General features: G+C 47.7%; 1 protein-coding gene across 1 annotated transcript in view; it reads right to left on the bottom strand.

Moving 5' to 3' along the window:
• Positions 1–20,007, bottom strand: part of SLIT3 (slit guidance ligand 3) — a 637,958-nt gene that overhangs the window by 35,778 nt on the left and 582,173 nt on the right. The window contains exons 24-27 of the mRNA XM_008015258.3: positions 14,659–14,730; positions 13,246–13,409; positions 10,323–10,447; positions 3,809–3,906 (exon numbers count right to left, since the gene is read on the bottom strand). Of these exons, the coding sequence (XP_008013449.3) occupies positions 3,809–3,906; positions 10,323–10,447; positions 13,246–13,409; positions 14,659–14,730 (459 nt within the window). The remainder of the gene's footprint in view (positions 1–3,808; positions 3,907–10,322; positions 10,448–13,245; positions 13,410–14,658; positions 14,731–20,007) is intronic.

The raw sequence follows: 20,007 nt of genomic DNA, 5'->3' as shown, positions 1-20,007 counted from the left end.
AAGTGGTTTCCTGGATATGGCTTAAATTCTTCCAGCTGTCCTCCAAACCGCCCTTCCTTCAGTTCTTCTGAGGCACAATCGCTTTTGCAGGTAGAGACAGCATAATACACATCCTCCTTTAAGTGATTTTTTTTACTCGACGGCAGCCCTTCTATCTCAGGGTCAGGGGGTGGGCAGAACATAATGGCCAAGGTCCCAGACTCTGCACCCGGGTTTCCTGGGGATGAATTCTAGTTGATACATTCTAGCTGCTTGACCTTGACCCTGGGTGGTTGTGGAGATTGAATGAGATTATACAAGCAAAATGTTTAGAAGAGTACATAGCACATAGAAAATGCTCGGAACCCATTAGCAAGCTTTGGTTCTACACAAAATCACCCTACTTCCTTAACTGTTCCTCAGGGATGCCATTTCTCCCCATCATGTATTCCTGCTACTTCTGAGCCCCTCCAGCTTCTGGGGGACGAAGGCTAGAGTGGGAGGATCCCTCTCCTGCCAAGAGTGAGGCCTTCGGGTCAACTTGGCTTCAAACACTGTGGACCAGCAAGATGCATTTCCTTCACTTGCCTCTACAGTATTACATCTCTTGGACAAAAGCCTCAATTGCCTGCATCTCTGCCTGATCTTGGTCATATCCCAGGACTGGGCGTGCAAGATCAGTTAGAACAAATAAAGGCTGTGCGGAAGGGGTGGGGGTGGGGGCCGGAGTGAGCAGCTATTTGATTAAATAAATGCTGCAATGAATCTCGATCCTTCCTTGGCCTAACCCGTTGGTCAGGGATTCTCACTCCATCTACAAGTGTGCACTTCAGCTTCAGACCTGGAATTTCAGGTTCCAGAGATTACTCTGATTTGGGATTTAGCTAAAAAAAGTAAACTATACTCAGCTAACAGGCAGTGAATTTCAGTGATCCTAGAATCCTCCTTAATTGGTCTCCTTTCTGTGACTGAAAACTATATCACATTTTCTACAAAAGGCCAGGGGCCTCTCGGGTCTCAGCTTTTGGGGTACAGCAAAATGACTAATTCCTTTTTCCTGTTAGGGACTCTGGGCACTCAGGAAAAAGGCTACTTCTTCAGAGCCAGACAGAGGTTAGGTTTCGGAAAGTCCTAAACCATGGTGTTGCCCGTTTGTTTTCCTACAGACCAGTTACTTTGGCTTCCCCAGAGCCTTAGGGCTGCCTGGCAGTGAGATATGGTGGCTGGTCAAGGAAAGAGAGGTTGCTAAAGGAGTGACGGGGTGGAAGAAGGCTGATGTCTCCCTGTCCTCATTAGAAACCTTGGAAAGCTGTCGAGGAGACTCCGGGAGCCATGAGTTGGTTGTGGGGATGAGAGCAGACCTCGTCTCCTGTGTTGGTCTTCTGTGTGGCCTGCTCCGCCAGCCTTTGCTGTTCTTGTGAGCAGGCAATGCAGCAAGATTAGAGAAGCATGTGTATGAGGAGGCTGGTGATGCTGATGACTCAGATGTGTTAATGGGTTGAATTGGATATGTTGAAGTCCTAACCCCGAGTACATCAGAACGTGATCTTATTTGGAAATAGGATCTTTGCAGATGTGATGTTAAGTTGAGGTCCTACTGAAAGAGTGTGGACCCCTAATCCAATATAACAGGTGTCTCTAAAAGCAGATGGCCATGGGAAGGCAGACACAGGGAGAGCACTGGTGACTATGCAGGCAGAGAGAGGGGTGCTGCAGCCACAAGCCAAGGAATGCCAAAGATTGCCAGGAACACCGGAAGCCAGGGAGGGACAAGCAAGGACCCTCCCCTAGAGACTCAGAGGGAGCACGGCCCTGCTGACACCTTGCTTTGGAACTTCTATCCTTCAGAACTGTGAGAGAGTAAATTTCTGGTGATTGCAGCCACCCAGTCTGTGGTTGTTATGGAAGCCCTAAGGAATTACTCTAGAATGGAAGAGGGGAGCAAAAGGGAGCTTCCTGACAAGCACCGCTCCCCTTCACCCGCCAGGTGCTGGCCCGATGCAGAAGAGTTTCCCTACTCCTTGAGGAGTGCATGTGATCTCTCCCATCACTAGTAACTGGCGCATTGCCTTAACCTTCCACCCGATTTCCCTGATCCTGTAGATCTGGGCCCCTTTCTTTTTCCTCTAAGTTCTAAAAATATTTTCAGTTCATCTGAAACTCTTCAACTAAAGACGGAAATGGGATATTTCTGCTCACTCGAACCTCCAGCTGAGATGGAGAAACACAGTTGCCTGAAGCAGGGAGCTCTTCCCTCATCTGACCCCCATCTCTTGCCTGGGTGGGGCAGCCCAGGCTGTGTGCCCTGGAGGGGTGTTTCCTGGCTGGGGTCCCGTGGCCACCTCCATATTTCTCTGCACTACATGAGCCGGCAGGAGTGGGTGGTTTGGCTGACTCCAGGCAGGAAAAGGAACTCTGCCTTGAATTTCACTTTTCAGGAGGCAGAGCTTGATGGAGCTGGTTTGGCAGGTGGACACATGGGTAGGTGGGTTCCCTGGGGAAGAGAACCGGGAGCCCAGAACTTGATTTCTTCCCCAGACCACACAGCAGCCTCTGGCCAGAGTGCTTTTGATATTTAATTGGTTGCAACTTGAGCTCTAAGACACCCACACATGGCTTGGCATGGGGTGCCCCCACCTTTATTGCCAAGGGGCTGCCGCCCCCCAACTGGCTCCTCAGAGATGCCAAAGGAGCCCGTTTTCCCAACAGTCTGTTTTTGTCAGGGTCACAGGCCAGTAAAACTTGGCATCTGAAAGCTGCTGGGGAGGTGGAAGCAGGAAGGGGTCCTGAGGTTTGGGTGGAAGCCTAATCCCATTCCTAGGACAGGGAGGAGAAAAACCTAAGTGGCTTCTATTCCCTTTTCTTCTTGAAATGTTAATGTCAGGAAGGAAAGAGGACTGGAGGTGGGCTTGGATGATCCAGGAATGAGCATCAGGAGATATGGCCTAGGGCAAGTCCATTTCTATGCCTCAGCTTCCCTGTCTGTTCAATGAGGATAATACCTACCTACTGGATAGGGTCATGTAGGGATTTAAATGAGATAATACTTGACTAGTTGGTACCTGGCAGAGTAAGCATATAATCAATGCTATTTATTTTATAACTCAGAAAAGCACGGTGGAAGTGCCAGACTGGTGGTCTTTAAGCCTTCACCCAATCCTTCTCCGACTTGAGCCAGCAGCGGACACCTCCCTTATAGGAAGCATGAGGTTGGGACCTGGTTTCAAATCCCTGTACCAATGCTTAATGTAACTCTGGCAAAGGATTTGTCCCTCTGATGCTTGAACATCCTTATCTGCACGGTGGGGATAAATTGTCCTTCCCTTACAGGGTACGAAGAGCCTTGAGATCATTCCCATACAAGGCCAGTACAGCACAGACCCTGGGCATGCCCTCGCTGGGTGTAATCTCTGCTTCTTTAGCCTGCCCAGGGAGCCCTCCAAGGTGAGGGATATGGTTTGGCTGTGTCCCCACCCAAATCTCACCTTGAATTATAATAATCCCCAAATGTCAAGGGTGGGGCCAGGTGGAGATAATTGAATCATGGGGGCAGCTTCTCCCATACTGTTCTCATGGTAGCGAATAAATCTCATGAGATCTGATGGTTTTATAAATGGGAGTTCCCCTGCACAAGCTCTCTTTTGCCTCCTGCCATACAAGATGTGCCTTTGCTTTTCCTTTGCCTTCTGTCATGATTCTGAGGCTCCCTAGCCATGCTGAACTGTGAGTTCATTAAACTTCTTTATAAATTACTCAGTCTCAGGTGTGTCTTTATTAGCAGTGTGAGAACAAAATCATACAGTGAGGGAGGCCAGGGGTGAGCTGTTACCTGAACCCATCCTTGTGGCTGTCACTCAGGTGGCAGGTGCCTCCATGCTGACAGGGGTTCTGGATGCAGGTGTTGATGGGCACAGTGCAGTCCTTGCCCTGAGGAGCAAAAGAGGGAGAAGCACCTGGTTAGGGGGCCTTCCGGGGCTGCCATGGCCCAGGGGACTTCAGGGGTTCCAGCATGCTCTGGGAGGAGGCTGGGGAGATGACAACAAGCAGCCCCTGGGAAAGGCCTGCTGTGTGACTTGGAGCCCACCCATGGGAGCCCTCACCCCTAGTCACTGCACAGTGAGAAGGGGAAGAGTGATGAGAAGCCCAGAGTTCAGGCTCCAGCCTCACTACTTCGCCGACTTTGCACCCTTCTCTATCCCAAACTGCAGGGCAAGAGCCCAGGCTATGGATTCAGGCAAAGCTGAATTCACATACAGCTGGTTTCACATTCCAGCTCTGTCCCATCTGGCTTGGCTGATCGTGACTTCACAAAAGCCTCTTGACCTCTCCAAATCCACCTCACGGGGTTGCTATGAGAATTAAACTTGAGCTTTCACGTAAGGAAAAGGTTACACAGTGTGTAATCCACCTAGAGCTTAGTAGGTATTCTGTAAATGCTAGAAGGGAACATTACCATGAGCCTCACTGAACCTTAAATATAACCCACAGCTTGAGTAGGGAAGAAGGCTGAAGTGTGGCCAGCAGACCTTGTCTCCTACAAAGTGACGACCTCCAGAGAACCATCCTGGATTGATCTGCAGTAGGGTCCAGGCTTTGGTATTTATTCTAAAGTTCTGAAGGGAAGCCTAAGGTTAGGCCAGGTGGGAACCCTGGCACTAGAGAGCTCAGGGTGGTGTGGGATTCTTTGGAGCAGGCCCCTCTGAAGGGGATGTGTGAGCTGAGAAGGAGCCAACTGCATGGAAGGTGGGGAGAGGAGCGTGCCAGGCAGCAGGAGCACCGAGGGCAGCGGCCCTGAGGAAGGCAGCTCCAACGTAGAGACTGAGCTGCAAGAGACCCACTGTCCCAGGGAGCAGCCCAACTCTTCTTGGCCTTCTGGCTCCTGCTTCTCCCTTGGGAGAAGACCAAGCTCACCCAAGTCTTGGCACGCAGTCCCTTGCAGGACCTGGTAGCGTGGGGTCTGGGGAGGCTACTGCTGCATCCTTTCTGGGCCCTGGGCTCAGTGGCTTGGCACAGACCAGGTGGAGGTGATCATGGGAGCCCGCCCACTGCCACACCACCTGCTCGCCATCTGCCTGAGAAAATCCTCTTCCCTCTTCTGCTGTTGCCGGTGATGTGATGGAATGGAACTGGGGCCTCCTGGCTGTGACGTCGCAGCCAACTGGGCCGATGGCCTTAGGCCCAGGACAGCCTCTGCTGTGGACCCTCTCAAATGCCAGCCTCAGGCCCATCTCTAGCAGCTGGAAGGCATGCGCCATGTCTGTCTGGTTCCCTTCGTGCCCTGTCCCAGCTAAGGGGCCAGTCCGAGGTTTCTTGGAGGGGGACAGGGAGAGTGCAGTTTGGGCTGGTATCTGGTTTTATCCTAAACCATAACAACACAGGGCCCCTTTCTGAAAGTCGGTGTGGAATGGAAACTGTAATACTAATTCTCACTCACATTGCTGAGCACATTTTCCATTCCAGGCCTCATGCTAAGTGTTTTATATTCATGATTGTATATCATGTTCACAACAACCTATGAGATTGGTGTGATTGTTATTACACTCATTTTTACAGACAGGAAAGACAGACTTAGAAAGTGAGGTAATATGGCCAAGATCGCACAGCAGTAAGTGAAACGGGGAGCAAGCAGCTGAACCCAGGCATCCAGCCCAAAGTTAGTGCTGGGAGCCTCTATGTGGGACCACTTAGCCTGCCCCTCTCAAAACACACGTTCTGGGGGCACGCAGATGGGAGTGCACATTCTAAGCTGGCTGCTGTGTTCCTTGAGGAAGTGACTAGTTCTCTCTGAGCCTTGTTTTTACCACTTATGAAATAGAAATAATACGACCTACCCTATGGGGAATTAGTTAATGGTTAGAAATCATATATATGTAAGACGTCAAGCATGTAATGGCAGTTCCATAAATAATAGCGATGCTGCTGCTGCTGCTGCTGCTGCTTGGGGTCTGAGGCAGGGCTGAATGTGAGTAACTAAAATACTTTTTCAGGTCTTTGGTTGGTGCCAAATAGTTCCAGAGGTGCATATGTGGGAGTGGTGGTGGCCAACACATGGACCATGAAGGGCAGGACAAAGAACCTTGAGAAGGTCAAGGCAAGACCTCTCCAGCCCCTGCCTGGGCTAGCCCCTGCTCTGGGGAACTGGCAAGTACCAGTGACTTCAGGTCAAACCCTCCCAACGGTGGCAGTGGCGGTGGTGGTAGAGGTGGTGGCAACTCCTACAGCCTTTCACGCCAAGCACAGAAATCCAGGAGACAGAGCCTAGTGCTTGATGACATGGTAATTGGGCCTGGAAGTAGGGATTTCTGTCACTTACATCTCCTTGAAAAATAATCACTATTGCCAATGCCTGGCTAATTAGCCTGATTCAATTCTCTTCAGCCTCATTTTGCTCAAATCTACCAGATCTGTGATGCTCCGTGGTCCTCCACCACACTTTCTACTCCTCATCCCACTTTGTGTGTGTGTGTGTGTGTGTGTGTGTGTGTGTGTGTAGGACATGGCCAGGAATCCTGACTGGCTTCCTTTAAAACAGGTGTCACCAACCCCTGCGCCATGGACTGGTACCAGTCCCTGGCCTGTTAGGAACTGGGCTGCACAGCAGGAGGTGAGCAGACGGGGCGGGAGCATTACCACCAGAGATCCGCCTCCTGTCAGCTCAGTGGTGGCGTTAGGTTTTCATAGCAGTGCAAGCCCTATTGTGAACAGCGCATGCGAGGGATCTAGGTTGCTCATTCCTTATGAGAATCTAACTAATGCCTGATGATTTGAGGTGGAACAGTTTCATCCGAAGACCCTGATGAAGACCCTAGTTCCGTGAAAAAATTGTCTTCCATGAATCTGGTCCCTGGTGCCAAAAAGTTGGGAATCACTGCTTTAAAAGACACTGGGGGGCGGGCGCGCTGCCTCATGCCTGTACCCCCAGCACTCTGGGAGGCCGAGGTGGGCAGATCATAAGGTCAAGAGATTAAGACCATCCTGGCCAACATGGTGAAACCCTGTATCTATTAAAAATACAAAAATTAGCTGGGCATGGTGGTGTGTGCCTGTAGTCCCAGCTACTCAGGAGTCTGAGGCAGGAGAATCACTTGAACCCAGGAGGCAGAGGTTGCAGTGAGCTGAGATCGTGCCACTGCACTCCAGCCTGGCAACAGAGTGAGACTCTGTCTCACAAAACAAAACAAAACAAACAAACAAAAAACACTGGGAACAGCTACCCTCATTGGAAACCTCTTTTTGAGATGGGACCGGGAGTGCTGCTCTAAGTCCTTACTACTCAAAGTGTGCTCCTTGGACTAGTGGCACTGGCATGTCCTGGGAGTTGGTAAAAAATGCACATTCTCAGGACTGACCTCGGATCTAATGAACTAGAACTTGCATTTTAATAAGCTCTCCAGGTGATTCTTTTGCACACAAAAGTTTGAGAAGCACTGTTCTGAGACACTGAACATATGTGCCTGAAACTAAATGGCTGAAACAGAATCAGCCAACAGATATATATTTTTCCCCCAAATCTTAAAATAGTGGCAAAATAATGACCCTTTGTGAAGTATCTACTGAATCCTGGCACTGAGGTAGGCAAAGTACACACATAGCCCCTTTTCATCCTTCTAACAGCACTGCATGTGAGTATGAGTATTCTCAGTTACAGGTGGGGAGAGAGTAAGGCTTAGGGAGAATCTGACTTGGATTGTGAGTGTAGAGATTTTCTTGCAAGAGATAGCTGAGTTCTAGTTATAGCTCATGCACTTCCTAAGTGTGAGAGCTTGGGTAAATTATTTCATCTTTATGAACCTTAGTTTCTTCATTTATTAAAAGAGGATAATAAAACTTATTTCACAGGGTAATTAAGAGTGCTGCAAGAGATAATATGTTTACACTGCTTCACAAAGGCCTGGCATTATAGTAGATGAAGAGTAGTTCCTACCAAATGTTACACAGTGATTCCTGTGCTTTTTTGTAACATTGTGGCTTCCCAAGGTCACACAGCTAGTAGACGGGAAAATGGAGATATCTGGAAATAGGTAGATAAATGCCTGAACTTTGAGCTCGGTTTTGCAGGCATCTGGGGATTTCTGTTAACTTAGCCACTCATGCAGAACTACCACCTCAGTCGCTCTGTTTGGGTGGGCTCTAACCCCGGCAAGAAGGAAAGCAGGAGGGACATACTCAGCACAGAGAATGTGATGCAACCCTCAGTTAAAGGATCCCTTGGGTTCAGCCTGCCCCATTTTACGGCTGAGGAAACTGAGGTGGGGAGAAGAGCGGCATCTGTCCAAGGTCATGCATCCTATAGGCACAGGCTCCAGAGGGTCCTGCTTGGTGTTCTTCCCATGGCTACATTCTACTTGTTTCTAACCTGGCAATTCAGACAGGTCCCCAATCTCAGCCCCTGCAATCACTGCACTTGCCAACAGGTAGTGAGTGCAGTGAACAGGAGCACAGCTTCTAGAGTCAGTTGGTTCTGAGCTTTGAATCCCAACTCCCTTACCTACCATGCTCAGTTTCTTCAACTGTAAAATGAGGGTCATTTTAGGAACTGTATTCTAGGACTCTGATGAGGAGTATGCAAGATAATACATGTACTTTATTTAGTCTACTGTCAGTACATAGTAGGTACTCAATAAATGCTGGCTCTTATGTTACTGTTATTATCATAGTTATCATCATCATCACCATCTGTACCATTAGCACCATTGCCATCATCAACACCATCACCATCATCACCACTGTCACCTTTGTCATCATCCATCCTCACTGATACCATCACCATCATCACGTTCACCAACATCATCTTCACCATTACCATCAACGTCATGCATCCTAGACCTGCCTGGGCTCAACACTTTCCTCAAGATCAAAATCTCTGTTCAAATTCTTCTAAAATTGACATGATGTTCAGAATCTTGAGAACAAAGTTCAAACAAGTGGCCTTATCCTGCAGTAGCCCTGCAGATACTCTCTTTGCCCTGACCCTGACAGTCAGGTCATGCTTCATAGTGCAGTCAAGTGTAGTTGGAAGAAGCCTGGACTTCAAACCCAGCTCTGCTACTTTCAGACTCAGGCCAGTTTTAAAGAGAAGGAAGCAAGAATCAGAATGTGAACAGTTTACCTTCTCTTTAGAATAAGGATGATACTACCCATCTCATACGCTGATTATAAAAGTCAGAGAAGAACATAAATGCATAAGCTCCAGATGAGTGCCTGGCCTTTATTGATGACTCAAAAGAGAACTACACTATGTATGGAATTGAGAATGTTACAAATGCAGTCACAGTTCTAGGAGAATGACTGAAGTTTCTTGGCAGTTCACAGAGACATAGACTGATAATCCTGGATCAAACCAGCAACATACCACCTGCTACTGATGCCCTATTCCACACCCAGGTATGAGGGACCACCATGCAAGGGTAAAGGTAAAAGGCAGCAGTATGCCGGCTTATTGAGTGCTTACTGAATGCCAGGTATCGTCCTAGGTGTATTGCGTACATTACTGTACATTTGATTCTCACGGCAAACCTATGAGACAGGTCCTAGTTTGCAGCTGGGAAGACAGACAAAATTACTAGCCATGGCCACACAGCTAGTAAAGGACAAAGCTGGAATCCACACATGCTTCTCTGTGTAACTGCACAGTCTGAGTTTTCTCTGCTGAATGCATACAACAGAGTTTGAGAGGATCCACACACCCTGAGGATGTCTGCTGTTAATCTCTATTCTCCCCTCCTATTAATAACATTTTGTGTGTGTGTGAGTGCCCTGTGACTGTGAATTTATAACATTCTCAGTTCCATACATAGTATATTTCTCTTTTCAATCCTCAATAAAGGCCAGGTATTCATCTGGACCTTATACATTTATTCTCTCCTCTGATTTTTATAATCAGCGTATGAAATGAGGGTGCATGAGTCTAGGACTCCGTGGTAAGTTTAAGGCTTTGGAGGTGGCTGGTTTCAAAGGGAATCCTTTGGCTCTTTTGTCCCAGGCCCATAGGTGGCACTCTGACACTATCTGCTAGAAGCAAGCCATAGTCTAGAAATAATCAGGTCGTCCCATTCCCCAGAGTGAGGCTGCCTCTAAGCCTGTCACTACACACACACACAATCCCCCTGGGGACAGAGACCTGGGGATGCCAGCTCTCTCTCACTCCACCTGCATCAGATGTGGGCATTAGACAGGCTGCCTGAAACTCTGGGCTTGCATTTGGGGTGGTGACCTGTGCGATGGACTCATCCAGGCTGTCCCTTGGAGAAGGGAGGGTACGCAGGGCGTGGTGCCCCTCTCTAGGGCCAGGGCTGAAGGAGGAGCCTGAGGCATGAATGTGGGGGGCAGGGCCTCCAGCATACCTTGTAGCTGTAGGGGCAGGCACAGCGGTACAGCTCCACAGGGTCCTGGGTGCATGTCCCGTTATTCTTGCATGGGCTGGAGAGGCAGGCATTGCATTTGGCCGCAATGTTGATGTCCACAGGCCCTGGGCAGCAAAACCAGAGTACTGACAGCAGGTCCTGAGTGCACTCACTGCCACACCTCCCTTCCCCTCTGCTTTGGGCCCTCCCTCAGCCAGCGCCAGCCCCTCCCCAACTCCACGCCCAGATGGCAGCTGGCTCTCCTCAACCAGCACATCCAGTCCAGCTAGCGTCCCATTAATTCAGCCACTGTCCAGTGAGGAAAAGTCACAGTGGGACATCATTCAGAAACACTTCTGCAGTCAAATCAATTACTGTAATTAGCCTGATCCGATTTTGGTGCTAATCTGCAAACAATGCACCATAATTAGAAACCCCCTGTGTATCTTTTCACATTCCAGGAAGCTCCGAGCCCAGACTCTACTTGGACCTCCCATTTTTCTACCCACAAATACCCCTCCCCATGGAACAGTCTGTGCCAGGCTAAGCAGAGCATAGTGCTTGGGCCAAAGGCACACAGAGGAAGTCCCCCCTGGAAAACCTTGGAAGAAAGAAATGGATGGCCCCAGAGGACACGGCAATGATGTTGACAATGGATGGAGAACTGCTCAGGTCCATGTGACATCTGTGACCATTTCAGCTGTGCTTGCTTTAGCTGCAAGCACTGGAGGGAGATCAGGCTCCTCCACAGAGCTTTGCAAAGGGGGCTGTGTCCTGCTGCTGCAGCCAGCTTTGACAATGAGCCCTGGATAAACAGGCCATACGTAGTGTCAGCACTATAAACGACCTTGGGGCTAGCAGTCATCAACTTGGAGATGGGCTGAGATGAACTTCAGTGAGTGACCATTTGTGGATGAGTAAACAGAGTGGCCTGATTGAGTGCCGGTACTAGGGGGCTCAACCCGGCTTCACAGTAGAATAGGAAGACTATCTGTCTTGGTTTGCTTGGGGCTGAGGGGGTTTGCAGGACACAGAGCTTTCAGTGCTAAAACCAAGAATGGCCCAGACAAAACCTGGATGACTTGGCTGCCTTACACTACCAGCTACAGTGCTTTTGTTTTTTGAGATGGAGTTTCACTCTGTTGCCCAGGCTGGAGTGCTGTGGCGCAATCTTGGCTCACTGCAACTTCCACCTCCCGGATTCAAGCAATTCTTCTGCCTCAGCCTCCCGAGTGGCTGGGATTACAGGCTTGCACCGCCACACCTGGCTAATTTTTATATTTTTAGTAGAGATGGGGTTTCCTCTTGTTGGGCAGACTGGTCTTGAACTCCTGATCTCAAGTGATCCACCTGCCTCAGCCTCCCAAAGTGCTGGCATTAGAGGCGTGAGCCACCATGCCCGGACCCCAGCTGCAGTGCTTTTAAAAGTCCCCACACCCAGGTTGTACCCCACACCAATTTAACCAAAACCTAGAGGGTGGAGCCATGCTTCAGTAATTTTAAAAGCTCCTATATGATTTCCAAAGTGTGCAGCCAAGATTGAGAACTATACGGTTCTTGGCCTAGGTGAGCCTCTGTAGTATCAGATCAGGTATCTTAGAAGCAGGAAGAGGAAAATTAAAATTAGCTTTAAGCCAATGGAATGTTTCTCTGCTTGCAGCAGAAGTGTGGGACACACTCAAGTTTGAGAGGGTAATTAAAGTATATCTATATATCAAAATAAGTATTACACCTCTCAGAGATGAGCAAAAGATATTAACAGACAGTTGTGTATACAAATGAGAAGTAACTTTTTGATAAAAAATTCAAGTTCACCAATAATCAAAGACAAAAATAAAAGGAGTTTTTTTTTTTAACCTATTGAATTAGCAAGGATGAAAAATAAGAGAAAATAATGACAGAGTCTAATGAAAAATGCAATCGAAGGATGCTATTGGGAATGTAAATGGGTTTAACCCTTTTTGAAAATCAATTTGGCAAAATGTGTGAAGACCTTAAAAATAATAATATACTTTGATTCAGTAATTTCTGTTCTCTGAATCTTATCTGAGAACGTGATTTCAAATAGAGAAAGATCTTCATGTGTCAATGGTAAGAAAAAAAAAATGGAAATACTCTAAAGTTCAAAACCAGAAATAGATTAAGTAAGTGGTAGTGGAATATTGTGGCTTGATGATGAAGACTGTGCATTGTGGAATCAGATAGACCTGGAAGCCTGTTAAGCCTTGATTTTCTCATTTTTAGAAATGAGGATAATATTAAAAGCTGATCACATAGAGGCATTACAGAATTAAATAAGCTGTTATATGAAGAATGAGAAAAAAAATACACAAGAAGGTGCCTAACATCATTCCTGTTGCATAAGAACTCAGTAGTAGTTTGTTGTTATAATAATATGATCAATAAAAAAATCACATGTACAGTAAGTTTGCGGGGTAAAATGAGAAAATGCTTATGTTTTAATAATATTGGATAAAAAAATGCAGGTTGGGAAAGATTTTTCTCAAGGCCAGGTGCGGTGGCTTATGCCTGAAATCCCAGCATTTTGGGAGGCCAAAGCAGGACGATCATTGGAGATCAGAAGTTTGAGACCAACCTGTGCAACATAGTGAGAACTTATCTCTACAAAAGATGAAAAAAAAAAAAAAGATATTCTCCACTATGGAAAGATATGTACAGAAAGAAGTCAGTGAGGACATGTGTGGCAATGCCAGCAGGGGACTTGGAGAGAATGACACTTGGCCCATTAGATGAGGGTCCACATCAGCGTCAGCATCTGACCCTCTTCGTGTGGGACCCATGGAAGAGACAGGGTGAAGGTTTCTGAAGCCGCATCTCTTGAGATGCCCTGCTCTGACAGGTTGCTGGGAACACAACAGACCTCACAAGGGACAGGGGAGGGTGGGGTGTGGGCGTCACCTACCTTTGCACTGGAAGCGGTGGGTTGGGGTGGTGAGCAGGAGCCTGTCAGCCATGGGCTCAGGGCTACTGCAGCGGGCGATGCCAGGCTCCTTGTACCCCGCCTTCACCCACTCTGACAGCCACCGAAGACTGCAGTCACAGTGGAGTGGGTTGGTTCCCAGTGCCCTAGGAAGCAGAACAGGAAGTCAGGGCCCCCTGCCCAGCTTGGCCCGTAGGCTTCATATCTTCAGCTCTCTGGAAATGCATTTTCAGACTTTGGCTAGGCTGGAGGTGTCCAACATGGGGCCAGCGGAGTAGCCGTCTCCACTGTGGCAAAGTTAATGTCTCCAGAGTGTACTTCCAATGCTGTGGATGTTTCAACTCCCATCCCAGCCCCTTCCACTTCTGAGGAGTGGCTCTCACCTACGCAGTTAAGACTCACTCATCAACTCAACCCCATCCTAGCTCCTTTAGGGAGCTTCCTGGATCTCTGGCCACCTGATTATCTGGTTCCCTTGTCCTGCCAAAGGGCCCACTGGAGGATATGCTCTGCAGAGACGGTTCTGAAACCCAGCAACCTAGGAAGCAGCTTCAGACTACTTGACTGAAGAATGCAGGGGAGGAGGGTTAAGTCCAGTATAGACATCTCCAAAGTTGACTGGGAAGAAAATACTAGAAATTGTTTTTTTAAAAAAAATTGTATCTTTTAACAATTCTATTTTTGAAAGTTTTAGAATATGCATATGTAGTATATCCATCTTATAGTGTATGCACACATTATGAAAATAATTAAATACGCATATAGAAGGAATACAGATTTGAAAATGTTCACCGACAGAGGTGTATAAAAAAATGTAGAGATCCCTGATCTGGGGAAGAGAGGTCTGGCCTGGGAGTGAGGGAACCTAGGTTCTAGTCCAACATCTCACTGACCTGATAGTCAACCTTCAGCTACTCAGCTAATATTTATGGGCCTCAGTGTTTCCTGTGTAAAATAAGAAGGGAATACCTGTTGCAGAGTGCAGAGTGGTTAAGAATATGTGCTTTGGAGGCAAACCTGGATCTGATCCTGGGCCCTGCCATCTGCTAGCTGTGCCATGCTTAGACACAATGTTATTATATATAATAAAAGGATAAAAATGCCTTACAGCTGCAAGAAATAAATCAAAAACTTATCTAAAGTGTTCAGCCCATAGTACATGTTTTCTATTAGTTCTTATTAAATATTTACACTGTTTACATAATTGAGGATTCCTTTGAAGGCTTCTGAGGTGGGGAACAAGACAATATGCATGGTGTGGATACATTCTTGTAAAATACACTGTATGCATAAGGAAAGGACATATGCCAAAATGCTGACACTGATGACATTGTCGCTGACACTTCCATGCTTTCATGTTTTGAATGCGCACTGGGGAGAAAGACCGCTACTTACAGATGGGATAGAGATGTGAGGTCGTTGAAGGAGCCTTCAGGAACACTGGAAATGTCGTTGCCATGGAGGGTTCTGAAGCAGAGGGCACAGGTTGGAAAGTTAGCATCCAGTAATTTGAATTTAGCACATTTTCTCAGCGTCTCCAGTACCTGGTCTTGCCACCCTTCAGTTTTGCTCAGAGCCCCACTGCTCCTAGCAGTGGCTGCTGCCCCCTTTGCTTTGTTCTATGCCCAGCTCAGCAGCAAGGATGGAGGGAGTAGAGGGTTTGGGGAAGAAACGGGTGGACTTTTCAATCTGATAGACCTGAGGTGAAATCAGAAACCAGTCTCTTTTAGCTGTGGAACACTGGATAAGTTATGTCACTTTTCTGGGCCTTCCTTTTTGCAGCTGAAAAATGAAGAGACATATCTACCCAAGGGAGTTACTAGAGTTTCAGAGATCATGTGAAGAGCTGTGCTTAAGACCGGAAGTTCTGGAGCCAGGCTGTGTGCAGTCAAACCTGACTTTGTCGCTCACCAGCTGTGTGACTGAGGGCAAAGCAATTTACCCTCTCTGTGCCTCAGCCTCTGTTGTAAAACAAGTATGAGAATAAGAAGACTTGCCACGGAAAGTTGTCATGGGTCTGTTAATCCATGTAGAGAGAGCCAGCATTTTCTAAGTGCTAAATGACTAATCAATATTAATATTTGTGAAAGAGTCTTGAAGGGTATCTGGTATCAAGGAGCTCAGTAAATTAGTTCCCCTCGTATTTACCTAAAGAGATCTTAAGGGGGTTGAGAAATGCTACCAATCCCAGCTTCGGTGACAGAGGGAGGGGGTCCTCAGCTCCCGAGGAGAGTCTCTGGAGCAGAACACTCACTGTTATGGAAACAGCTTTGGCATCAGCCACACACATACACGAGTCTGGCACTTGTGCGCACCTGAGTGCCTCTTCCCACAGCATGTCAGAAGGGCTGGGCACCCCACCTGGTATTAATCATGCCTCTCTCCACCCTGTGGTGTAGGCAGCTACGAGCTATTCTCACTTACACAGTGGTGCCATATACTAAGCCTTCCACAAACGCCTGGAGGATAGGTGCATGAAAAAATTCAATGAACACTGCTCCGTGCTCAAGTAGCAACACGAGCAAATCCACAACACATGGATTATAGTCTCCATTAAAGGATTAATCATCAACTGCATAAAAAAATCTGCAAATTCATAGAAACTCAAAGGCTTCTTAGTGACTGATGGGCACCATCACCTGTGTTGGCGATAATCACCCTTCAGGGTAAGGACTAACAACTTTATTGCAGACAGAGAGTCCTGGTAGAACAAAGAGACAATTAGTGTTGACAGTGGAAGTACAGATGGAATAATAACGAATGAATTTGCTCTTCTTCTCCCTTCAACTGAAGTTAGCTTGCCCTTGGTCTTCAACTGACATAGAGACATGAGCCTAATTACTCTTGATAGAGAACAGTGGCTCTCACACTGAGTGAGCTTTGGAAGCTAGTAAATATGCAGATTCCTGAGCCCCACTTCCAAAGGTTCTGATTCAGTGGGTCTGGGGTGGGGCCTGAGATTCTGCATTTCTGACAAAGTCTGAGGTGATGCTGATGCCAGTAGCAAAGGGTTTAGAAAGATCTGTCCTTTTGCTTTAAGGCAAGGCCCTTATTTCTCTCCTCTTTCCATATAATCTCCTCTTCTCTTTCTCCTCTTAGTTACCCTCTGTGGACATCCTCATCACCATCGGCTCCTTCCCCTCCCACCTCACAGTTCTCTGGTGAAATTCGCAGGGTGAAAGTGAACCTCAATGCTTAGGCAGTTAGGACAGCAGGAAGAAGGCAAACAGCCATCCAGAGTGTTCATGATAGCTTCTCGCCTCCCCGGGGAAGGAAGAGCTAGAAGCACTTCCTAACACTTTGATCAGCATCATTTAGCCTCTAATTCATGAGGCTATTTATGAATCATACCAGCCCCTGCCTGCTATTGACTTTGATGGCTTCATGGCTGCTTGCTGTTTTGCATATGCACCCAGCTTCATTGTTAGTCATTTCCAAATGAGGCCTAATTTTAAAACACCAGACGACCCAAGGACAGCTTTAGCATTGTGACACCTGCAAATCAGGCTCCATTCTCCACTAAAAATACAAAAATTAGCCGGGTGTGGTGGTGGGCACCTGAAATCCCAGCTACTCAGGAGGCTGAGGCAGGAGAATTGCTTGAACCCAGGAGGCGGAGGTTGCAGTGAGCCGAGATCGCACCATTGTACTCCAGCCTGGGAGACAAGAGCGAAACTCCATCACAAACTAACAAACCAACCAACCTGCAGAGTAACAGGAATGTAACTTACTAGGACAACTCATTAAATCTGCCTACACTGCAGGTTCTCCATCCTGGTTTGGCCCCCAAAGAAGTACTCTTGCCTGTCAAACAACCATCCTAAAGGATGCCAGAGAAGTGGAAGAACGAGTGCTCCTTCCCCTTTCTCCTCCCCTTCTCCCTGATGCCTCCCAGGGGCTGGGCTGGCCAGCAACTGTCAACTCTCAGTGACTCATCTTCAAGCACTTGGAACTCCTCCTCCTCACCTAACCCTTAGGGGATGTTAAAGGCAAACTTAAGAATTTCAGAATGCGGATGAGGGCATCACCAGGGCAACATTAGGGCACAACCATTCCTCAGTTCTGGGCCGCATGAACCTTGGGTCTCTGAACCCCTAAGTCCTACAGTTCATACAATGAACAGTGGGAACTATCCTCATTCTAAATGTGGGTAGGGTTGCGTGAATTCTCTTCTGAGCGGGCTAAGCTGTTCCCAGGTGATCTGGGGGTTAAGAACCAAAGGCTCTGGAGTCAGCCTGCCTGGGTGTGAATCCCTCCTCTGTACTGGCTGTGTGAGCTGAGACAACTGACTTTTGGTTTGTCAGATCTTTTGGTTTCTCAGATTTTTCATCTCTAAAATGGAGGAATTCTTAGTAACTACATATAGTAGACATTTTTAGGGGGTGTGGGTTTCTCGGTATCAATGCTCTTTTCTGTAGCAGTTCCTCTGTTTTCTACTGGGGATCACCATGCCCCACCTCTTGGTCCCAGTGGTTTGGCCTCTGTACGAAGCGATGGCTCAGGTCTGGCCAGTCACAGTGATTGGTGTGAGGTTGAGTGTGCAACCTAAGGGAGCCGAGGAGAGACACTTCTGGGGCTTTCTCTGGAACGACGAGGACAGAAGCAGTTTAATTTTGTGGGGCGGCTAAGCTACTAGAATGTAAACTTTTAGCCCATCGGGACCCTCTGTGTCTTAAACAGAGAAAGACTGCCTGAGAATGAAATCCACTTAGGAAAACAGGGCTGAGAGGCAGAGACACATTTCTTTTTATTTTTTATTTTATGACTATTTTTTGAGACAGAGTCTCACTTTGTTGCCCAGGCTGGAGGGCAGTGGCATGATCTTGGCCCACTACAACTTTTGCCTCTCGGGTTCCAGCGATTCTCCTGCCTCAGCCTCCTGAGTAGCTGGGATTACAGATGTGCACCACTATGCCTGCCTAATTTTTGTGTTTTTAGTAGAAATGGGGTTTTGCCATCTTGGCCAAGCTGGTCTTGAACTCCAGATCTCACAAGTGATCCACCTGCTTTGGCCTCCCAAAGTGCTGGGATTACAGGAGTGAGCCACTGCGCCCGGCCTACGTACTTCTTTTTCAGACAGTCTCACTCTGTTGCCAAGCTGGAGTGCAGTGGCATGATCTCAGCTCACTGCAACCTCCACTTCCTGGGTTTAAGCGATTCTTCTGCCTCAGCCTCCTGAGTAGCTGGGACTATAGGTGTGCGCCCACTAGGCCCAGCTAATTTTCGTATTTTTAAAATTTATTTATTTTTTTAGTAGAGACAGTGTTTCACCCTGTTGGCCAGGATAGTCTCCATCTCTTGACCTCGGGATCTTCCCGCCTCAGCCTCCCAAAGTGCTAGGATTACAGACACATTCTGACAGTGTCATTGCAGTGCCTGCATCCAGCCCTAGAGCCCGGTATCTTCCAGTGCATTCTTCAGTTATCTGAGTTGATACATTCTCTTTATGCTTAAGGTGGTTTGAGCTGATTTTCTTCCTCTTTGCCCAGGAGGAAAGCTAATATACCGCTTCATAAGCTAGCTGTGAGGATGGAAAGACTGGATGCCAGGGGTTCGGAAGCACTCAGTCACATCAGCTATGACGATTGTTATCATTGTCATGACTCCTCCTCCATGTTTTTGAGTGGATTTTGGGGCCAGTCCTCTGGGAGTTACCCACATAGGGTAGAAGCCTGAAAGTGCGCAGCTTGTATGTCAAAGGCCACGGTGAGTCCTGTGACCTGATTCCAGGACTGCAGAGGAGACACTGCATTTTGGCAGAGTGGTGGGTGCCTGTCCCCTTTCTCTCTGTGTCTTCCATTTCACCCCACTCCTCAATTCCCATCAGAGGCCTCTCTGGGTGAGGAAGAAAACACCTCATTTTTACATAGGCCAGCTCCCTCCAGTCTGAAATGGGTGCAGATAAAACAGATGCTAGTCTGCGATGGGGAGGCAGGTAGAATGTGGTAGAAAGAGCACTGGGCTAGGAGCCCAGAGGTGAGTCCCAGCCTTGGTTCTGCCTGTGCCTTGGGGCTAACTCAGCAGCATCTCTTCCCACTCCTGCCCCCAGAAGCCACATTGCAGCCACACCTGTGGCTTCTTGTGATTCCCCCAGTGATATGCCTTTCCTGACTTCAGGGCCTCCGTCCAGGACATTTATGTTCTCCTGGCCTAGAATGTTCTTCTCTCCCATCCCTACTTAGGTAACCCCCTCTGGTTTCTCAGTCTCAGTCCTTCCTGGAAGCACAAGTTAAGAAGAGTGATTCTGAAAACAAATAGTCTCGGGTTTAAATTCCAACTTGACTACCTACTGATTGCATCACTTTGGGCAAGTTACTTCATCTCATTCAGCCTCTATTTACTGATCTGTGAAATGGGGAGAACAGTGGTACATCCTTCACAAGGTAGAGGCTGACTAAGATAACATAACCAAAGCACTTAGTCCTGTGTGCGGCGCATAGCCACGGTTTGATGAATGTCAGTGGTGATGATTAACCTTCCTTTCAGAAAGCTTTGGGTGGCTAAGACTGGGTTGCGTGCCTCTCACTTGCACCCCCATGGCTCTTCTCTCAGGTATCACCTTGTATTGTAGTTGCTTATTTACTTACTTCTCCTTCTAGACCAAGAGCTCCCTGAGGGCAGCAATTGTGTCTCATTCACATTCTGTTTTCTTTCCCCCTTCAGAGTTAAGCACAGCAGCTAACGCATAGCAGGTATTCAGGAAAGGATGAATAAGAGAGTGATCTTGAACAAGTCACTAAACCT

This window comes from Chlorocebus sabaeus, chromosome 23 (genome assembly GCF_047675955.1).
Source record: "Chlorocebus sabaeus isolate Y175 chromosome 23, mChlSab1.0.hap1, whole genome shotgun sequence".
Classification (NCBI taxonomy): Eukaryota; Metazoa; Chordata; class Mammalia; order Primates; family Cercopithecidae; genus Chlorocebus; species Chlorocebus sabaeus.
This window is presented reverse-complemented; position numbering and strand designations above follow the sequence as displayed.